The sequence below is a fragment of the Hyaena hyaena genome, unplaced genomic scaffold (genome assembly GCF_003009895.1).
Source record: "Hyaena hyaena isolate Hyena2069 unplaced genomic scaffold, ASM300989v1 scaffold_427, whole genome shotgun sequence".
Classification (NCBI taxonomy): domain Eukaryota; kingdom Metazoa; phylum Chordata; class Mammalia; order Carnivora; family Hyaenidae; genus Hyaena; species Hyaena hyaena.
This window is the reverse complement of record NW_024081064.1, coordinates 626,720-643,041: the sequence shown is the minus strand read 5'-3', so window position 1 is coordinate 643,041 and position 16,322 is coordinate 626,720. Positions and strand designations below refer to the sequence as shown.

Here is a 16,322-nt window from a genome sequence, read left to right as displayed (position 1 = left end):
CTGGGGTTCACTGTCGGGCAGAGCCCCACGGACTGTCTCTCCCATCTGTCAAGCCCAGGTACGTGCCAGTGGGGCCAGCTGGAGAGGAGTAGTGGGTGGGGATCAGGTCTGGTCCCCCCGACCCCAAGGAACACAGAATAGGGCTGGGGAGGCCAAAGCACCGCCTGCACTGGTAGGGGGAGGGCTGGGGGGGGTCCTACAGCTCTCAGGTGATGGGTGGACACCAGCCACCTTCAGCGTGAAAGAGACCACCACGGAAGGGGGGCTGCTGCCTTCACCACCATGGAAGACAGTGGGAGCCACAAGAATGGGGCTCATAAGAGAGAGCAGAGCCCACAAGCAGCACAGAAGCAGACGGCACCTGAAGGCAGCCCTGGCTAAAAATACGCAGTTTCAGGAACTAAAGAAAGACTCAGACACTAACAAAACAGTTTTTAAGCATCACTGACGATAATCTGGGAGAAGTCAGGGCCAAGAGGCGAGAGAAGAAAAGCCAAAAAGGACAAAGTTTCCTCAATCTTTTCATGAGCAATTGAGAAACCCACTATGTACAAATGTCACCCTATTTTTTTTTTAAATGTTTATTTTTGAGAGAGAGAGACTAAGCGCGAGCAGGGGAGGGGCAGAGAGAGAGGGAGAAACAGAATTTGAAGCAGGCTTCAGTCTCTGAGCTGTCAGCACAGAGCCCGACGTGGGGCTCGAACTCATGAAGCAGAAGATCAGGAACTGAGCCGAAGCTGCTTAACCGACTAAGCCACCCAGGTGGCCCATCACCCTATTTTTCTTTAATGGGGACGAGGGGGGCAGAGCTGACAGTTTCTAGGTGGAGACGCTTATTCCTTCTCCCCAGGACTGCAGGGCAGATTACTGCCTGGACGCTCCGGAGCCCTACACAGGCAGCGGGCGGACCCCAGGGGCAGAGGCAGTTCCGGCACAAGGGAGCCAGGGACAGCCACCCCGCCGGTGGTCACCGCCAAGCAGCTGCTCCGGGAGAGCGGGCCCTGCCCTGTGCCCTGTGCAAGGGGCACTTGGGGAGAGGTGGGTCCTGGCAGCTGGGCTGCGGCAGGAAAAATAAAGACAAGTGCGGTTCATCTTTCCTCTTTTCCACAAAAAAGACCAAGTTATAAAATAAAACCAACGCAGGCAAACTGCAAGAGCTGTGGACGGCACAAATCAGCAGGAGGGGAGAGCACGCAGCAGCGGGTTCCCCTGAGGCCTGGCGCCCTGGGGCAGGCGCTGGGGGTCTGACGGGGTCAGGGGGCGGCCCTGCCTGCACAGACATTGTCCTGTGCTCAGGCTCCTGGCCACTCCAGTGCCAGGAAGAAAGTCTTGGGGACAGAATTTCCCAGGCTCCACGTGGGGGGAGGGGGCGGGGGGTGATAGAGGTGACAGTTCCCAGTCCTTGTCTGAGATGAAGATGAGGAAAGGCGTGTTTGCTGCATGTTTTAGCAGATGCATGGGGAAGGCCTGCCTCCTACGTGCTGCTCCTCCCCACCTCCCCTACCTCGGGCAGGGCCTCGGCCAACGATGGTGTGCAGACGTGCAGCAGACGTGCCATCATCACCACATCATTTAACCCGACAACCCAGTGACCCCAGTATCGCTTCCTCCGCTTTATGGATGAAAATGAGGTGCCGTGTCAAGGACCTGCAGTACATGGCAGTGAATGGCAGAGCCGGGCCGACCCTTCCCGGGACACTTCTCAGGCCGCTGAGAGTTTGCCCGGGGTGGGCCTGGCCTGTCCTCAGCGCCACTGGGGCCGTGCTGTGGGAAGCCAGCAGGAAAACGGGTTTGCGTTAGGGTGCAGGGCAGCCTTGGTTGTGGGGACCAGAATGCAGTTGTCAGAATCCAAAATGACAGAAGCAGGTGAGGCGTCCCCAAACCATGCGATTTCTGCTATAAAAGGAGCCTGTCTTGTGAGGATGTCTGAGTTGAAGGACGGGGCAACTTGACTCAACCATCGAGCTCCAAGAGCCGGTGAACTCTGGCTGCTGCGGGAGGAGAGCTGGGCTGCAGGAGCCCCGGACAGAGGCGGGCCACTGAATGTCGCCCCGGAGCCAGAGGCCAGTCTGGGAGTTTGCACTAAAGGGGTCTGTGGCCAGAAATCACAAGTGGGGGCCAGGCTGGCCAACTGCGCTATAGACCCTCACCCCGGAGGGGGACTTCCATGCCCCGAGGCCACCTGCAGGAGGGAGGGGCGGGCTCGGTGGGCTGTGGTGGGGAAATAAGAGCTGTCCCACTATTCAGGTTTTGAATTAAATCCTTAAATTTGGGCAGCACGCCACAGTCACAAACACTTCCTACGTGTGATCTCACGTAAGCCTGGCCTCAAAGCTATGGAATGGGTACCGCTGCTCCCACTTCACAAATGGCTCCCCTGGACAGCGAGGTCACTTGCCAAGTGGCAGGGCCCAGAGAGCCTGGGGCTCCTGGCTCTAGGCTACATCAGGGCCCATGCAAGCTGTGTGGACAGAAGAAGCTGCCTGGTCCCCTGAGTCTTGATTTCCTTGCCCACAAAATGGTCATGGCCTCCCTGGGTGGTTGCGAGGACTGCGAGCACACGTGGAGGGTAACGCCACAGCCAAACCGCTGTGTCCCCAGCTCGGCTGCTGCTGTTACCCTCAGGAGGGCTGGAGCACATGCCCCCCCCCCCCCCCCCCCCAGAGTAGAGCTGTGGATTCGGGAGAGGAAGGTGGGCCTGGGGACTGAGAGCGAGGGCTGGCCTGCCCTGTCCCGCCCCTCAGGTTGCTCCCTGCCCATCAGCCCTTGGGGTCCTGTGGTCCCCAAGTTAATGAAAACACCCAGACCCATAAATGAGTTCTTCAGAACAACTCAGAACCAAACAAAATGACTTCTTTTCGGGAGACCAGAGGAGCCGCCCTCCCTCCTCTGCACTCCCTGCGCTGGAACTTTCAGCCAGTAGTGAAAGCAAACAAAAAGTCCGGAGTACGCCAGCTTCCAACAGAGGGGGCAGAAGTGACGGCACCCATTTCCTGGAAGACGGTTTTGACACTAAGGGTTTCCCCGTTGTCAGGTCGAGCCTGCCAGGGACCAGAGCAGGGTCAGGGCGAGCAGTGACTCAGAGGGTTGCGTTATGTGCCTCAGATAGTTTTGGTCACTCCCTCTGTAATCTTCCAAGCTTCAACCACCACTGGATCCCAAATGAAAGGCCCCCAGCTCTGGGACAGTGAGGGGGTCGCACCTATACCGGCAGCTCAGTACCGGGCAACAGAGCAGCGCCCTGGAAAATACAGAAACTCCTAACTCGAGTTTCTTTGGTGACTCCACAAATATTTGCTGAGCGCTCACTGTGCATCTGGCCGTGCTGTGCTGTCCTGTCAAAGGGCAGCCACCCGCTGCGGGTCTCCGTGAGGACGTGTGGCCCCGCACCCCACCCTGGTCATGGGTGCCCACAGCCCAGGCGGCTCTCCACTGCTCTCCGAGGTGAAGCCTGGCCAAGCTGGTCACCCTCTCTGGCCCTCATCCCTCTCATTCCTCTAAAAGGAAGTCACCGCTACCTCCCACTGAGAAATAAACACAGACAGCATAAGGCACCTGGTCCGCTCCTGGAATGGGGCTGCGGACACAAGTCACTAACACATTTCCTGTTTGTTTACTTTAGAGAAAACTGCCCGAGCACGGTGCTGGTGGGAAAGTGAAGAGGGAAAGAAGAAATCCCCAGTTTTGCCTAAACAAAACGACACAAACAAAACAAACCCAGCTGATGCCTGGGCCCCGGGGCCGGGGCCAGGGTCAGCGTCAGGGCCAGGGTCAGGCCGCGGGCTTGCTGACAGCGGTTGTGGACACTGGCACCTGGGGCCCGTGGTGGAGGACGCCGGGAGGACAGTCCCGCCACCGTGCGTGTGCCCGTGTCCCTCAGGCGTGGTCTACTCTGTGTGCACAGGCTGGCCCCGCGCCCTGGGCGGCGCTCACCTTGGTCTTGATCTGCTTGGCGGTGTCCGTGAGGAAGATGGAGGAGTTGGGGTCGCTGGCACTCATCTTGGTCTGGGCCCCTTGTAGGGCAGGGAAGAAGGTCGAGTGCAGCAGGGCTGGTTTGGGGTAGCCGATCCTGGGGGCGACGTCTCTTGTCATTCTGAAGTAAGGATCCTGTGGTGCGAGAGGGGCCTCTGAGGACAGCAGGCAGAGGGGGGCTGGCCGTCAGCCCAAGAACAACACCCCCCTGGGGCTCCAGGGATGCTCCCGAGCTCCCAGTTAGCTAACAGAGCCGCTCCCCACCCAACACCTCTGAAAACCTCCTTCCCCATCTAAGGGTGCGGTGCCGCAGACCGAGGGCGCCCCGCCCCGCCTGCCGACCTGGTCGATGGCACATGGGATGAGGCACTGAATGTCTGTCTTGTCTCGGAAGATCTGAGGGAACGAGTTGCTGAAGGAAGGAGCCGCCTGGATGGCAGGAAAGCTGATCTTCCCTGAAAGTGCAACAAAATAGTTTTACACAGGAGGCCAACTCCTGCTCTGGTTCATTCACCCAGAGAGACGGATGGACGGTAGCGGGCTTTGTCCCCGTGGGAGAAGTGGCAGTCATGTCAGAGGGCCTGAGAGCACAGAACAGGGTGGGGGAGAAACAGACTTCTAGTCCTCACTTGCATGTCTCTCCATCCGTTTCCTCCAATCCCCTCTGCGACTGCGCTCTATCTGGCCTCCTCAGCAGGTTTCCTACTTGGTGGCATTTGCCCACGTTGTTGTTAAATATGTTGCGCCCGCAGCCGTGTCCTATAGTGTTAGCCACCCTCAACCCGTGGGCACACGGGGTCCTCAGCCCCAGTTGTTACCGATTTCTGATCCTTGGAGCCTAAAACCGTTTTCTGTCTTTCGGAAGTTGCTGTTAACACCGCCACTGCTACCTGCTTAGACCTAAAGAGTGCTCAAGGGCACCGACCTCTATGGGCTTGACAGGTGGGTGCAGGGTGAGTTCTGGGTGCTGCTTCTCTTCCCCCCTGAAAGTCTGGCCTCTGTGATGCTCTTTCCTGGCAGAGACACCCCATTTCTGCGGTCCCGTCGTTCTTGGGGGGCCAGGTAGATGGCTGCCCCCACCAGCTGGGCCTTCCCCGGGCTCACCTCTGCTCACAGCTCTACGAGAAGGTGCCATGTGTGTGGCCCCTGTTCTATAGACGTGGACGCTCAGGCTCAGACTGTTTAACAGCCAAAGCTAATACACGGCAAGCAGCTGGCTGGGCCTGGATTCAAACCCGGGCGTCTGGAAGCAAAGTGTGTGCACTTATTTGTACATCTACTGGTTTCGCTTCTCGCCCAGTGCAGCCCTCCTGGGACGCTGGGATCCCGAGCATGAAAACCCTTTCCAAAGCACAGGATTTATGCTCCAATCGTCAGGATGGAGTCTAACTGAAACATCAAAGAAGAGGCTCACGTGAGAAGCCTCCCAGTGAGGGCTCTCCACGGCGTTTGCGTTTCTCTCCACACTTGTCCCCCAGGGTCCCTCACCAACAGGCCCTGGGACGCCCCCCACGCCCCCCCCCGGCAGGACAAACTCTCCTGCGTGGCGTATCCTGGCATGCTGTCCAGGCCTGGAGCCGCGCCCTGAAAACAAAGCAGGTCAGGAGACCCAGCACAAGCCTCAGGGGTCCAGTCTTCAGGAGCTAAGGACCTAGGAGAGGAGGCTGATGCACCTGAAAGGCACAGACGTGTGTGTGCAGGGGCCCGAGCCACAGGAGAGAGCGAGGGTGGGCAGGGTGGGCTCACACAGGGCCTCTGGCCAAATCCATCCTCTTAGGGGAACTCGAGGCTCCTGGCATCAGAGCAGGTCGTCCTGCAGCTCCTGGGCCTCCTCCGGAGGTGACCCACACTGGCTGGGACCCCACGAGTGGGCAGAGGAAGTCTGGTCATCCCTACCCTTTTCTTTCTTCTAAACCTCTAGGGGAGGACAGTCTCCCGAGGTCCGCCCCACGCAGCCCAGAAACGGGGTGAAGGCACCACACCAGCTCTTCAGGCTCCCGGAGGGACCTGCCCCGGGGCTCAGTGCATGGAGGTCAGCGGCAACGCCACCACCTGAGAGCGCTCAGCTCCGGGCAGACGCCAGTGGTTCAGGGCAGCGCGCAGGGCCGCGGCGGCAGCCAGCTCCTTACCGATGCTGTCACTGTCAGTGAAGCCGAAAATGCCTTTGACCTGGTTGAAGGTGACGTGCTTCTGAATCTTCACCACGTTCTTGTAGAAGCCTGGACTCGTCCTGCACACACAATCAGAAGCAAACCCCAGGTTTACGGGGTGTCCTGCCACCAAGGCCAAGGCAGCAGACGGTGAAACCTGAGGTCGCACGTGTGGGCGGAGGACACAGAGCGCGCAGGGAGGGGCCCAGAAGGCACCCGTGGGCACAGGCACCTGTGGCGGGCAACGTGGAGAGGCTGGGGGAGGGCGGAAGAACCCTCCACTGGACTGCCTGCCCCTGGCACTGAGCCCGAGGGCCGACGCACAGGAGGCTCAGGGAACATGCCGACTCGCCTCAAGGAACCACACTGACGAGGAGCAGAGCTGGGTCTGCAACACCAGCTCTCGGGTTCCCGGTGCGGTGTCTTTCCATCCCTCGTGGCTCCTGGCAGGAAGGCCTCTCTGGGCCCTCACGCAGGGCCAGAAATGTGCGTGGGGACAGGGTGTCCAGGGCTGGCCTCCATGCCACTGCCCGTGTCCCCACGGGGCCCTGGCTGCTTCGCTCCCACCCAGAGAGGCTGGAGGCTGGCTTTGCTGTAGTTTCAGCTCCTACAGACTGGGAGGGAGCCTTGTTCGATCAAAGATCTGGATTTTGAGTTAAGTCTCAAGAAAAAAAAGTAAAATGCTCAACTCTTTAAAAGAAACTCTCAAAGGGGGTAAGACATTTGAAAACAGGATTTAGCTTTTAAAACTTCTCTCCTGACTTTAGGTTCAATGAAAGAGATCTTTCTGAGAAGAGGTAGCACAGAGCCTTTGATTTACATGTTATCTGGGTTTTCATCTCTCCTGCGTGTCCATGAAGAACGAGGAAGTTCCTGCCGAGCAAAGGCGGAGGACGTACAAGTGCGCTTACCAGCGACAGGCTGGGAAAGTCGCCGCAGACCCCACGTTCTCTCGGAATGTGCGGAGAGCAGGGGGGCTGTGCGGTGGCCTTTCACGTGCACTGCTCAAAAGTCCACCCCCCATCACGTGCCCGCCCAGTTATCTTTGTGGGTTTGCAAGAGGCGTTTGCTTCTGCCCCACCAGCGTCTTCGGGCAGTGAGGCGGGGACTTTGTTTGGCCCACGGCTGTGTTCTCAGGGCCCGGGGGCACCTGCCACAGATGGCACCCCGTGCCTACCGTACTGACCTGCTGGGACAGGCCACCCCTCACCGCGTGCGTGCCAGACTCGGCTGAGTGGAGCCTGGGGTGCTGGGCGGCGCATGTGAACCTGGCTGTAGGAGGGGCAGCTCCCAGGAAAAGGGAGCTGGACCATGTGTTTGGAGAGGGCGTGGGGAGAGGGGAGTAGAGCACACTCAGAGGCCGGCGGTGGGACTGTGGGCTGTGTCCTCTAGCTGGGGGGGGGTCACCGGCCAACCCACCAAGGGGCCTGTGAGCTAAAGGGAAGGCTGACACTTCATCCTGATGCTGACACAGAAGCGGGAGAGGGGCGGGGTGGCGGGGTGGTGAGGCCCAGAAAGTGCTGGCTGTGGGGACTGAGGCTGAGGGGCTGTGCGGGGGGCAAGAGGCAGCACCGGATGGTGTGGTGACCGGTAGCGCCTGCAAGGAGGACGTAGGGTGGGCTATGTGCTCACGCAGTTCCGTCAGGTTCTTTTAAGGAATGAGAGAAAAATAAAGCACCATGAAGATTGTAAGAGCCACGACACCTAATGTCTCATCTAACCCTATTTTGTGGACCAGACTTGGGGTGACTCATGACCACCAAACAGACGTGCCAGGTCTCAAACCCCGGGTCTGTTTCCTTTCTTCAAAGACCATGTTTCCTCAAGGACACCACAATGCCTCTATGCCCACAGAGAAGTGATTTTTAAAAACTCAAAGTAAAATTAAAAAATTATTAATTCATTTACTAGTTGGTAGAAAGGCCAGACTTCGTATCAAGGCAACGTCGCTCCATGGGTGTAAAGCCACCACTCAGACGTCAGTCCTCATAGAAGGGGACGTTCTGGGGAAACGGTAGCGAGCAAGTTGATTTGCACTGAGTGCAAACGCAGCCCGTCCCGTGTTTTCACCACATCCCGCCTTGGCCTAGTAGAGAGCATGCACATGACAGGGGCCATGCTGCCTACGTTCCTTGGGGGTTGCCCGTGCCCTGGGTGGAGAGCTGCGCCTCAGGTCCTCAGGAAGGTACGTGCTGAGCGGAAGAGCATATTCTCGGGAAACCTGACAAAGCCTTATTTTTCTAACATGCTTCTTCGTAGTCGTTTGGGATGGGACAGACCTCAGAAGTTTCAGTTCAGGGGTTTTCTGAATGCCATACTGGGGCCTACTGAGTGGCCAACTTAAAGAACTGGGCTATGAGCAGATCGTGTACCAGCGAGTCCTTCTCTGCGAGGAGCCAAGTATGCCGAGATAGAGAGAGGCGCTGACCCTGCAAACTGATGGCCTTGCAGAGAAACTACAATTCTGTCTTCAGCTGGGGAGCGAAACCTGACCTGGGGAATGAAAGCAGTAAGCCATATCCTAATGTTTCATAAAGGGAGGGAAACCTTCATCAGACCTAAGGCCACTTCCGCTGCGTCCGACTCAGCCGTGGCTGAGGCCCTGACGGCCGCGTATCCTTGTGTGGCAGGCGGCTGGGGCCCCGCTCCTTACCCCATGTAGTCAAGATCCGAGAAGATGAAAGTCTTGTTGATGTCAAAGCCGCAGGCGATGATGTCCTTGGCGTTCTCCACGGCGTAGCCGTAGGCCTGGTCCAGGGTCAGGTCTTTCCACAGGTACTTCTCGTCATCCGTCATCTGGATGACCAAGGGCACGTTAAACACGTCCTGCAGCCACCTAGGAGACACCGGGGAAGAGGCTCACTTCCCTGTTCTGCAACCGAAGACACCGTTCCTGCTAACAGTGGATGTCAAAACTCTCTTGTCTACACAACCAACCGCACGGTGTCATGCCATGAAACGTGACCGCTACGACCGACACCTAGAGGGCCCTGCCTTCAGCCCTGTGCTGCTTCGCAGGCTGGCAGCTGCCTCAGGAGGTGGGAGCACCACTGCCCTCCCGCAGGTGTGGGGATGAGGGCACAGGGAAGGGACTCTGCTACGGTCACTGGAACAGGGACAGGAGGAAACAGGCTGGCCGACCCCATCACAGCACGCTTTCTAAAGCGACACCAGGAACGTGAACAGAAGCCAGAAGGGCACCAGTGCCCTCACACCTTGTCTGTCTGACAAACACAAACGGGGGCTACCGTGTCATCTAGACATGCGTCATAAATAGCATTCCTGGTTTACCAGTAAGGGCGGTAAAGGGCACACAACACAATACTTACTTGGTGAAAATAAATGGGATGAGGTGACCTACATGCATCGCTTCGGAAGAGGGGCCCCTGCCTGTATACAGGTAAAATGGCTTCTTATTTTCATAGGCATCAAGGATTTGATTCATATCTCTAAAGGAAAAAGGAGAAAAGGAGATAGTGTGGTTTTCTGAAATAAAAATCAAGGCACTCATGCTCACCTGAAAATGATAGAGAAAATACAACACAGATAATAATTAGATTTGTTATCTATGGCGCTCATGTTAGAAAAATGACAGGAAACGTCTGCTGACAGGATTTCTCCTGTGTTTGTTTTAAAAGCATAAGGCACACAGGTTTGGAATAAAAGCTGGATACAGTTGGGCAGCCAGTGGAGCCCCTTTGGAATTTTTAAATATCAGTGTTCACACGTCATCTGCTTTCCTGGGAATGGCACCAAGCTGGCCCTGCACACTCCCTTGTTTAGAACCCCCAGCCCTGAGACTTGGAGAGCCAGGCTGGAAGAGCGCAGGGTTCTGCGTGGTCCTGACTCTGGGCCAGGGGCGAGGAATGCCCATGGGGAATGCAGAGGTGAGGTCCCCAGCTGCAGGTCTGATTCAGGCTCCCGCAGCCAGGCTGGGACCACGGGTCTTCATCTGGGAGTCGCCGTGGCGTCATCGGGCCTCCCCTAGGACCAGGGCCCACGGACCATGCACATGAAGGGTCCTCCTTCCTGACCGTGCAGCAGAACCACCTGCACATACTTCCTGGACCCCATCTTCAGAGAATCTGACTCAGTGGGTCTGGGGTGATGTCTGGAAATCTGCATTTTTAAAAAGCCCCGTCTGGGATTGCCACGTTGGCGGGTGTGAACCCACTACTCCAGGGTGTGAATGCTCTTTGTTTCCGGACAGTGTGCCAAAATAAAAGAGGCCCTTTTCTGGAGGTCTGGGTGGGAGACCCCACACAAGAACGCTCTCAGAAGTGACCCCTCGGGGCGCCTGGGTGGCTCAGTCAGTTAAGCGTCTGACTTCGGCTCAGGTCATGATCTCCTGGTTCGTGGGTTTGAGCCCCGCGTCGGGCTCTGTGCTGACAGCTAGCTCAGAGCCTGGAGCCTGTTTCGGATTTTATGTCTCCCTCTCTCTCTGACCCTCCCCTACTCACGCTCTCCCCCCCTCTCTCAGAAATCAATAAAACATTAAAGAAAAAAAAAAAAAGAAGTGACCCGTCCTCACAGCTGACACCAAGTGTTCACTGTGCCCATCTTCGGGCTCACAGGATCATGGGAATCGTTTCTTTGTGCTAAGCTTCTTTTATCTCCAGGGACTGATCGATCACAAACAGTTTTTGAAATAAGGAAAGAATAAAAAAAATGTAATTTTGGAAGAAAAGGGTCCTTCTTTGGTTCTCACAACTACCTTTTCTGGGCTTACAGAAGGGAGAAGAGGCTGTCCCGTGAGCTGTCCTTGAAGTCTCTAAGCCCCGAGGGACTGCCCCAGGGCCAGGTGCTCTTAAGGAGCAGAGGGAGCGGACTGGACCTCGCAATCTGATCTCAGCTTCATGAGGATGGCTTCCAGCAGGTGAGGGAATCTAGGCAAAGCCCACAGTCTGCAGCTTGACGGCGCATGCTACTTCTCCTCCAACCCCCCCTCCCCTTACAGATGATAAATTAGAAGGGCATTCTCAAATCTGAGGATGGCCAAAAGGTGCAAGTCCTATGCCTTCCGGAGCCAAGAGCCCACGGGGTTTCTCACTGAAGTAAGCAAGTCACATGGGCAGCAAGAGCTGTAAAATGCTGAGTTCTGATCTAAGATCAACAAAACTGGTAAACCTTCAGCTAAAGTGACCAAGGTGGGGAAAGAAGCATGAAGACTCTACCAAAGTCAGGAATGGAAGAAGGGACGTTATTACTGACTTCACGGGAATTAAAAGGATTATAAAGGAATACTAAGAACTGCAGGCCCACAAATGAGACAACCTGGATGAAAAAGACAAATTCTTAGCAAGAAACAAACGACCAAACTGACTCAAGAAGAGACAGAAAAGCTGAACAAGTCTAGAACAAGCAAAGAAGCTGAACTAGTAATCAAAGCAGGAGCCACAAAGGAGAGGCCGGGACCAGATGGCCTCACGGTGGGTCCCATCAAGTATTCAACAATCAACAATCCTTCACGAACTCTTCCAAACACACTGAAGAGGGAACATCTGCAAGCTCGCTGAGGCCAGGTTATCTCCACACTGCGAGCGACACAGAACTAAAGACCCTCACGGTACAGATGCCAACACCCTTGCAACCAGCTGCATATAAGGAGGATGAAACACCACGATCAAGTGGGACCTGTCCTATGAATGCAAAGTTGGTTCCACACACAAAGACGCCCCAGCGTGACGCACCCCATTAATATTAACATAAGACAAAAACCCCATGGTCATCTGAACAGACTCAGAAGAGTTTAATAAAACCCCATACCTTCCAAGATGAAAATACTCAACAAGCTAAGAAGAGAAGGAAACTTCCTTAATGTAACCGAGGGCATTTATGGAAAACCCACAGCTAAATGTAAAAAAACTCTCGGAAGAAAACACAGGTGCAAATCTTCATGATCTTGGATTCGGCAGCAGTTTCTTAGACAGGATGCTAATAAACTGTATTTCATAAAAATGAAACAAGTTTTGTGTTTCAAAGAACACGGTCAATGAAGTGAAGAGACAGCATACACAATCAAGTATTTGCAAACCATGTATTTGATAAGAAACTAGGATCTGGAATATTCTATAAAGAACTCTCACAGCTCAATAAAAAGATAACCTAATCAAAAGTGGGCAAAGGATAAGAATATAAAATTAGCCAATCAGCACATGAAAGGATGCTCATTATTAGTCACTGGGGAAATATAAATCAAGACACAATGAAAAACCACTTCAGGGGCGCCTGGGTGGCTCAGTCGGTTGAGCATCTGACTCTGGATTTCGGCTCAGATTGTGATCCCAGGGTTGTGCGGTTGGGTCCCGCATCAGGCTCCTTGCTGAGCTTGGAGCCTGCCTAGACCCTCTTTCTCTCCCTCTGCCCCTCCTGCCAGATCTTGCCCGTGCTCTCTCTCCCCCTCTTAAGAAAAAAAAAAAGGAAAAAGAAAAGAAGAAGAAAAGCCACTTTATACCTACGAGAATGGCTATAAAGAAACGACCACAAAACAGAAACCAGGAAGAGGGGGTGAGGGTGTGGACACACCGGAGCACTTGGCGGTGCACTACTGGCAGGAATGCAGAATCATGGGCACCGTGGAGACGTCTGGCGGATCCTCAGAAGGTTCAGGAGCTACCTTACGACGCGGCAGTTCTGTTCGCACGTTCACCCCGAGAGAACTGAGAACGCATGTCCACACAAAAACTTGTGCACAAATGTTCAGAGCAGCCTTACCGATGACCAGGAAGTGAAAATGACCCAAATGCCCAGCAATCGGGGAACGGGTCAACAAAACGTGGGCCGGGTCTATTCAATGGCACACTATTCAGGTATAAAAGGAGGGAGGCATGAACACACCCGGCAACAAACACGAGGAACCGTGAGAACCTGAGATGGTGGCTGCCAGGGCAGGGGGCATGGGGGACGGGGCTTCTTCCTGGGGTGGAGATGTTCTGGAGTTAGTGGTGGGGATGGGCGCATAGCCTTATGAGGATGCTAAAGACCATGGAACTGTGTACTTTAAACAGGTTAATTAGGTCTTAATTGAGGTAAAAGCCTTGATTATATTCTGTCTGGAAAGAAGGCTGAATGGGGCCTGGAGTCTTTTGCATGTGGAATTTTAGGTGTGCTGGCAGCCGGCTGAGCGCGATCTCATGCTCTCCCATAACCGTGAAGCACAAGCAGAACAGAACAGCCCGAGCAGAGCTTCAACAACGAGCTACAAGAACGCTTTGGGAACCTGCCCACTTTCTGATGCAATCTGCGTGGAATTTATAGTCGGAGCTAGGGATAGTCTGCTCCAGGTACACGCTCTTAGTTTCTTTTGCTACAACTTATGAGGGGCCAGGACAATGGCAGGAAGACAGCACAGTTTCAGGAAGTCTCTTGCTTATCGCGTGGGAAACGTTAAAATTGGACCCTATGATCTCTTTTCTCTTATGACATTTTATGATTTATTGTGCATGCTCTGGCATGAACCTCCTCTGCTGTGTATGTGACCTCTACCTCGTGAAGTGAGCAGTTCACAAGTGAATAAAGCCGGGGCCCGACGGTGAGGGACTGGACATGAACCCACGGCCTGTTACTGACAGGACAGAAGGTGGACCCCAGTCTCCAGACAACGGCTGTCATTTCCCCCCATAGCAGGCAGCTGGCAGGGGGGCCTCGTCGTCCCGTCTGGAACTGAAGGGAGGGGGTGGGAAGCCCTGACCTGTGTGAGAAGAAGATGCCTCTGCGCAGGAAGCGGTGTGCCCTCTGCCCGGTGGCTCTCTCGATCCGGCTCACCAGCTCTTTGTCAATCTTGCTGCTCCCGAACCGAACTGGAAAGATCAAATTGTAATAAAGCGGAAATGGCTGTCTTAGAGGGTGTGGGGTGTGGTGATCGGGCATCACTGGAGGGGAGGAGCTGGTGATCCGTGTGCAAGCTTAACGAACCCAGCCCTCTCCCAGTCCCGACCTCAACCCCAAATCATATGTCGTTCACGCTAACACTGACAGCTGAGACGACAACCGGCAAAACAGGAAATGAATTACAGAATAAAACGCTGGTTTGTCTGGGACTGGATTCTGAGGGGAAGCCTATTTGGAACTCAGTGTGGCCGGCGGCTTTTCACCTCCACCCCCTTGCCCCCGGTTGGGCTTACTGAGGTAAACTTCATGAACACCGACAACCACGATTTTAATATTCTTTCGCTGCTGAGTTGAACTAACCTGTCTACAAATGAATCTTCCCTCACTGACAGTCTATACTTAAATGATGGTAGATGGCTCTCGACTTTGACAAAACCATTTTAGTAGCGCCTCCTCTCTGGTGATCACCAGTGATCTTTGAGTGAGGACTTCCCTGAGCAGGAAGTCCCGAGAGGAGGGCTTGCCAGGGGCGACCTGTCTCCTTGAGGAGTCACCCTTCTTAAGCAGACATCCAGCTTTTCAGCTCCACAGCCGACATCACTGGAGGAGACTTAGGTGATCCGTTACTGACTTTTACCATTCAGTGAAAGGTGATCTGAATGACTGCAAAGATGCCATTGCAAGAGACCTTTCCTGAAGTTCTGAATTGCTCAAAACAGAGGAGAAAGCTACTAAGCTATCTTCTGTAGACTGTTATTTTGAAGTAAGTTTTACATTGTTATTTCAGTTGAAAAGAATCCTTTGGGAATATAATGCATGAACAAAAGATTTTAGCATCTATTTTTTCTTGGTGATGAAGTGTGACTGGGTTTATAATTCAAAATAAAAAAACACCAATGAGATCAACTAGTGACCAATGGGATCACTTCTAAAAGTTGAGGTTTCTCCCAGGACGTACCAATGAGCTTGTCATAGTCAATGCCCTTAGCACTGCTGGTCTGTACCGTCCACGGGTCCACAAAATCCTCTTCGGCCTCCATGGCACCCAGGCCTCTGTCGCTCTCAGGCGCTGGGTTCCCTGGAGGGCAGTCGGCTCTGTAATCCTCCCCCATGGCGGCTTTGTAGTTCATTTTCAATGATAACAGCATCCGTACTGCAGAATCAATTTCATCCTGGACAAAGGAAATAAGGATGAAGCCTAAAAATACTAACGTAGCTGACATTTTACTGAACATGACTGCTGTCATGTGGCAGGCCCTCACACATGTTACCTCCTTCAGTCTCATGACAGCCCTCTGAGGCAGGTATCACTGTCACTGTGCTTTTCCAGTAAGACTCTGACACTCAGAGAGGTGAAGGAGCTGGCCCATGGACACACAGCAAGTCACAGGCCCAGATGAATTTTACTTTTGCATTGTTCTAGCGGATCCATGGAATGTATGGGTTACTACCACCAACACTACAGGAGAAATGTGATGCAATATACGCTGTCATTTACGACACAGTGAATACGCTAAAGATTTCTCAAACACCAGCGATGCCAGAGAACGCGTGTGACAACCTCCCTGATCTGAGTATACAGGATTCTACATTGGACCTTGCTTTTATGTGCCACACAGTTGAGATGAATATTGGTGGCAGCTTAGATAATACCACCAGTAACGGCGACCCTAGACATCAGGGAAACAGATAAAGGCAAGGAAAAATATAGGTATTCAAGTCATAAACTAAGGAGGGATGTAGTGGGAAAGTTATAGTATTTTAGAGTCTTACCAAGCTGTCCAAAGTGTCTGCATACTGAGAAGCATGAAGAAAACAAATGTAGACTATACCCGTGGGTACTCTGGGGACCTATCAAAGACTTCCTGCTCCAGAAGCCCACACTACCACCCATGAGGGCCGGCCTCTGAAGAGCAGGCTTCATTAGGCAGATTAGTCACGCTACGCCCCAAAGCTCTGCTCCCGTAATTGGCCTTGCTGGATTAGACCACAAAGAATATACACCGTCCAATCTGCCTGCTGCAGGAAGTACGAATATTCCCGCTTAGAGCCCACACGTAATGTTCCACACACTGGGCTTCCTGGGGGAGGCCCCACACCAGCCTCCGTCCAGATGTGGCTCTGCATCAGGAGCAGCCCCGGGGCCAGAGGACTGATACCTTGGGGAGGTTCTGCAGATAGATTTGCGTTTCAAACTTGGAAACTATCAGAATTCGTTATTAAAATTAATTAGAACCCTGGGCCGAATAACCCCACAGGCTATACCTCACAGAAGAGATAGGATACTTGCCCAGGCCGGATAGGGGAGTACTCTTACTCATCTCACTCCTTGCTAAATCCTATAAATGTTTAGCAAGCACGATTTATCGG

At 54.0% G+C, this 16,322-nt stretch overlaps 1 protein-coding gene across 5 annotated transcripts in view; it reads right to left on the bottom strand.

The window, feature by feature from the left end:
• The window catches only part of WARS1 (tryptophanyl-tRNA synthetase 1), a 29,230-nt gene that overhangs the window by 2,537 nt on the left and 10,371 nt on the right, over positions 1 to 16,322 (bottom strand). For all 5 annotated transcript variants that reach the window (XR_005531867.1, XM_039252957.1, XM_039252956.1 and 2 more), the window contains 7 exons: positions 14,911 to 15,124; positions 13,813 to 13,921; positions 9,452 to 9,571; positions 8,776 to 8,958; positions 6,102 to 6,202; positions 4,315 to 4,427; positions 3,934 to 4,107 (listed from right to left, as the gene is read on the bottom strand). Coding sequence is in view for 4 of the 5 variants with exons in the window: in XM_039252957.1 (XP_039108888.1) it covers positions 3,934 to 4,107; positions 4,315 to 4,427; positions 6,102 to 6,202; positions 8,776 to 8,958; positions 9,452 to 9,571; positions 13,813 to 13,921; positions 14,911 to 15,124 (1,014 nt within the window). In the remaining variant the exon portion in view is untranslated. The remainder of the gene's footprint in view (positions 1 to 3,933; positions 4,108 to 4,314; positions 4,428 to 6,101; positions 6,203 to 8,775; positions 8,959 to 9,451; positions 9,572 to 13,812; positions 13,922 to 14,910; positions 15,125 to 16,322) is intronic.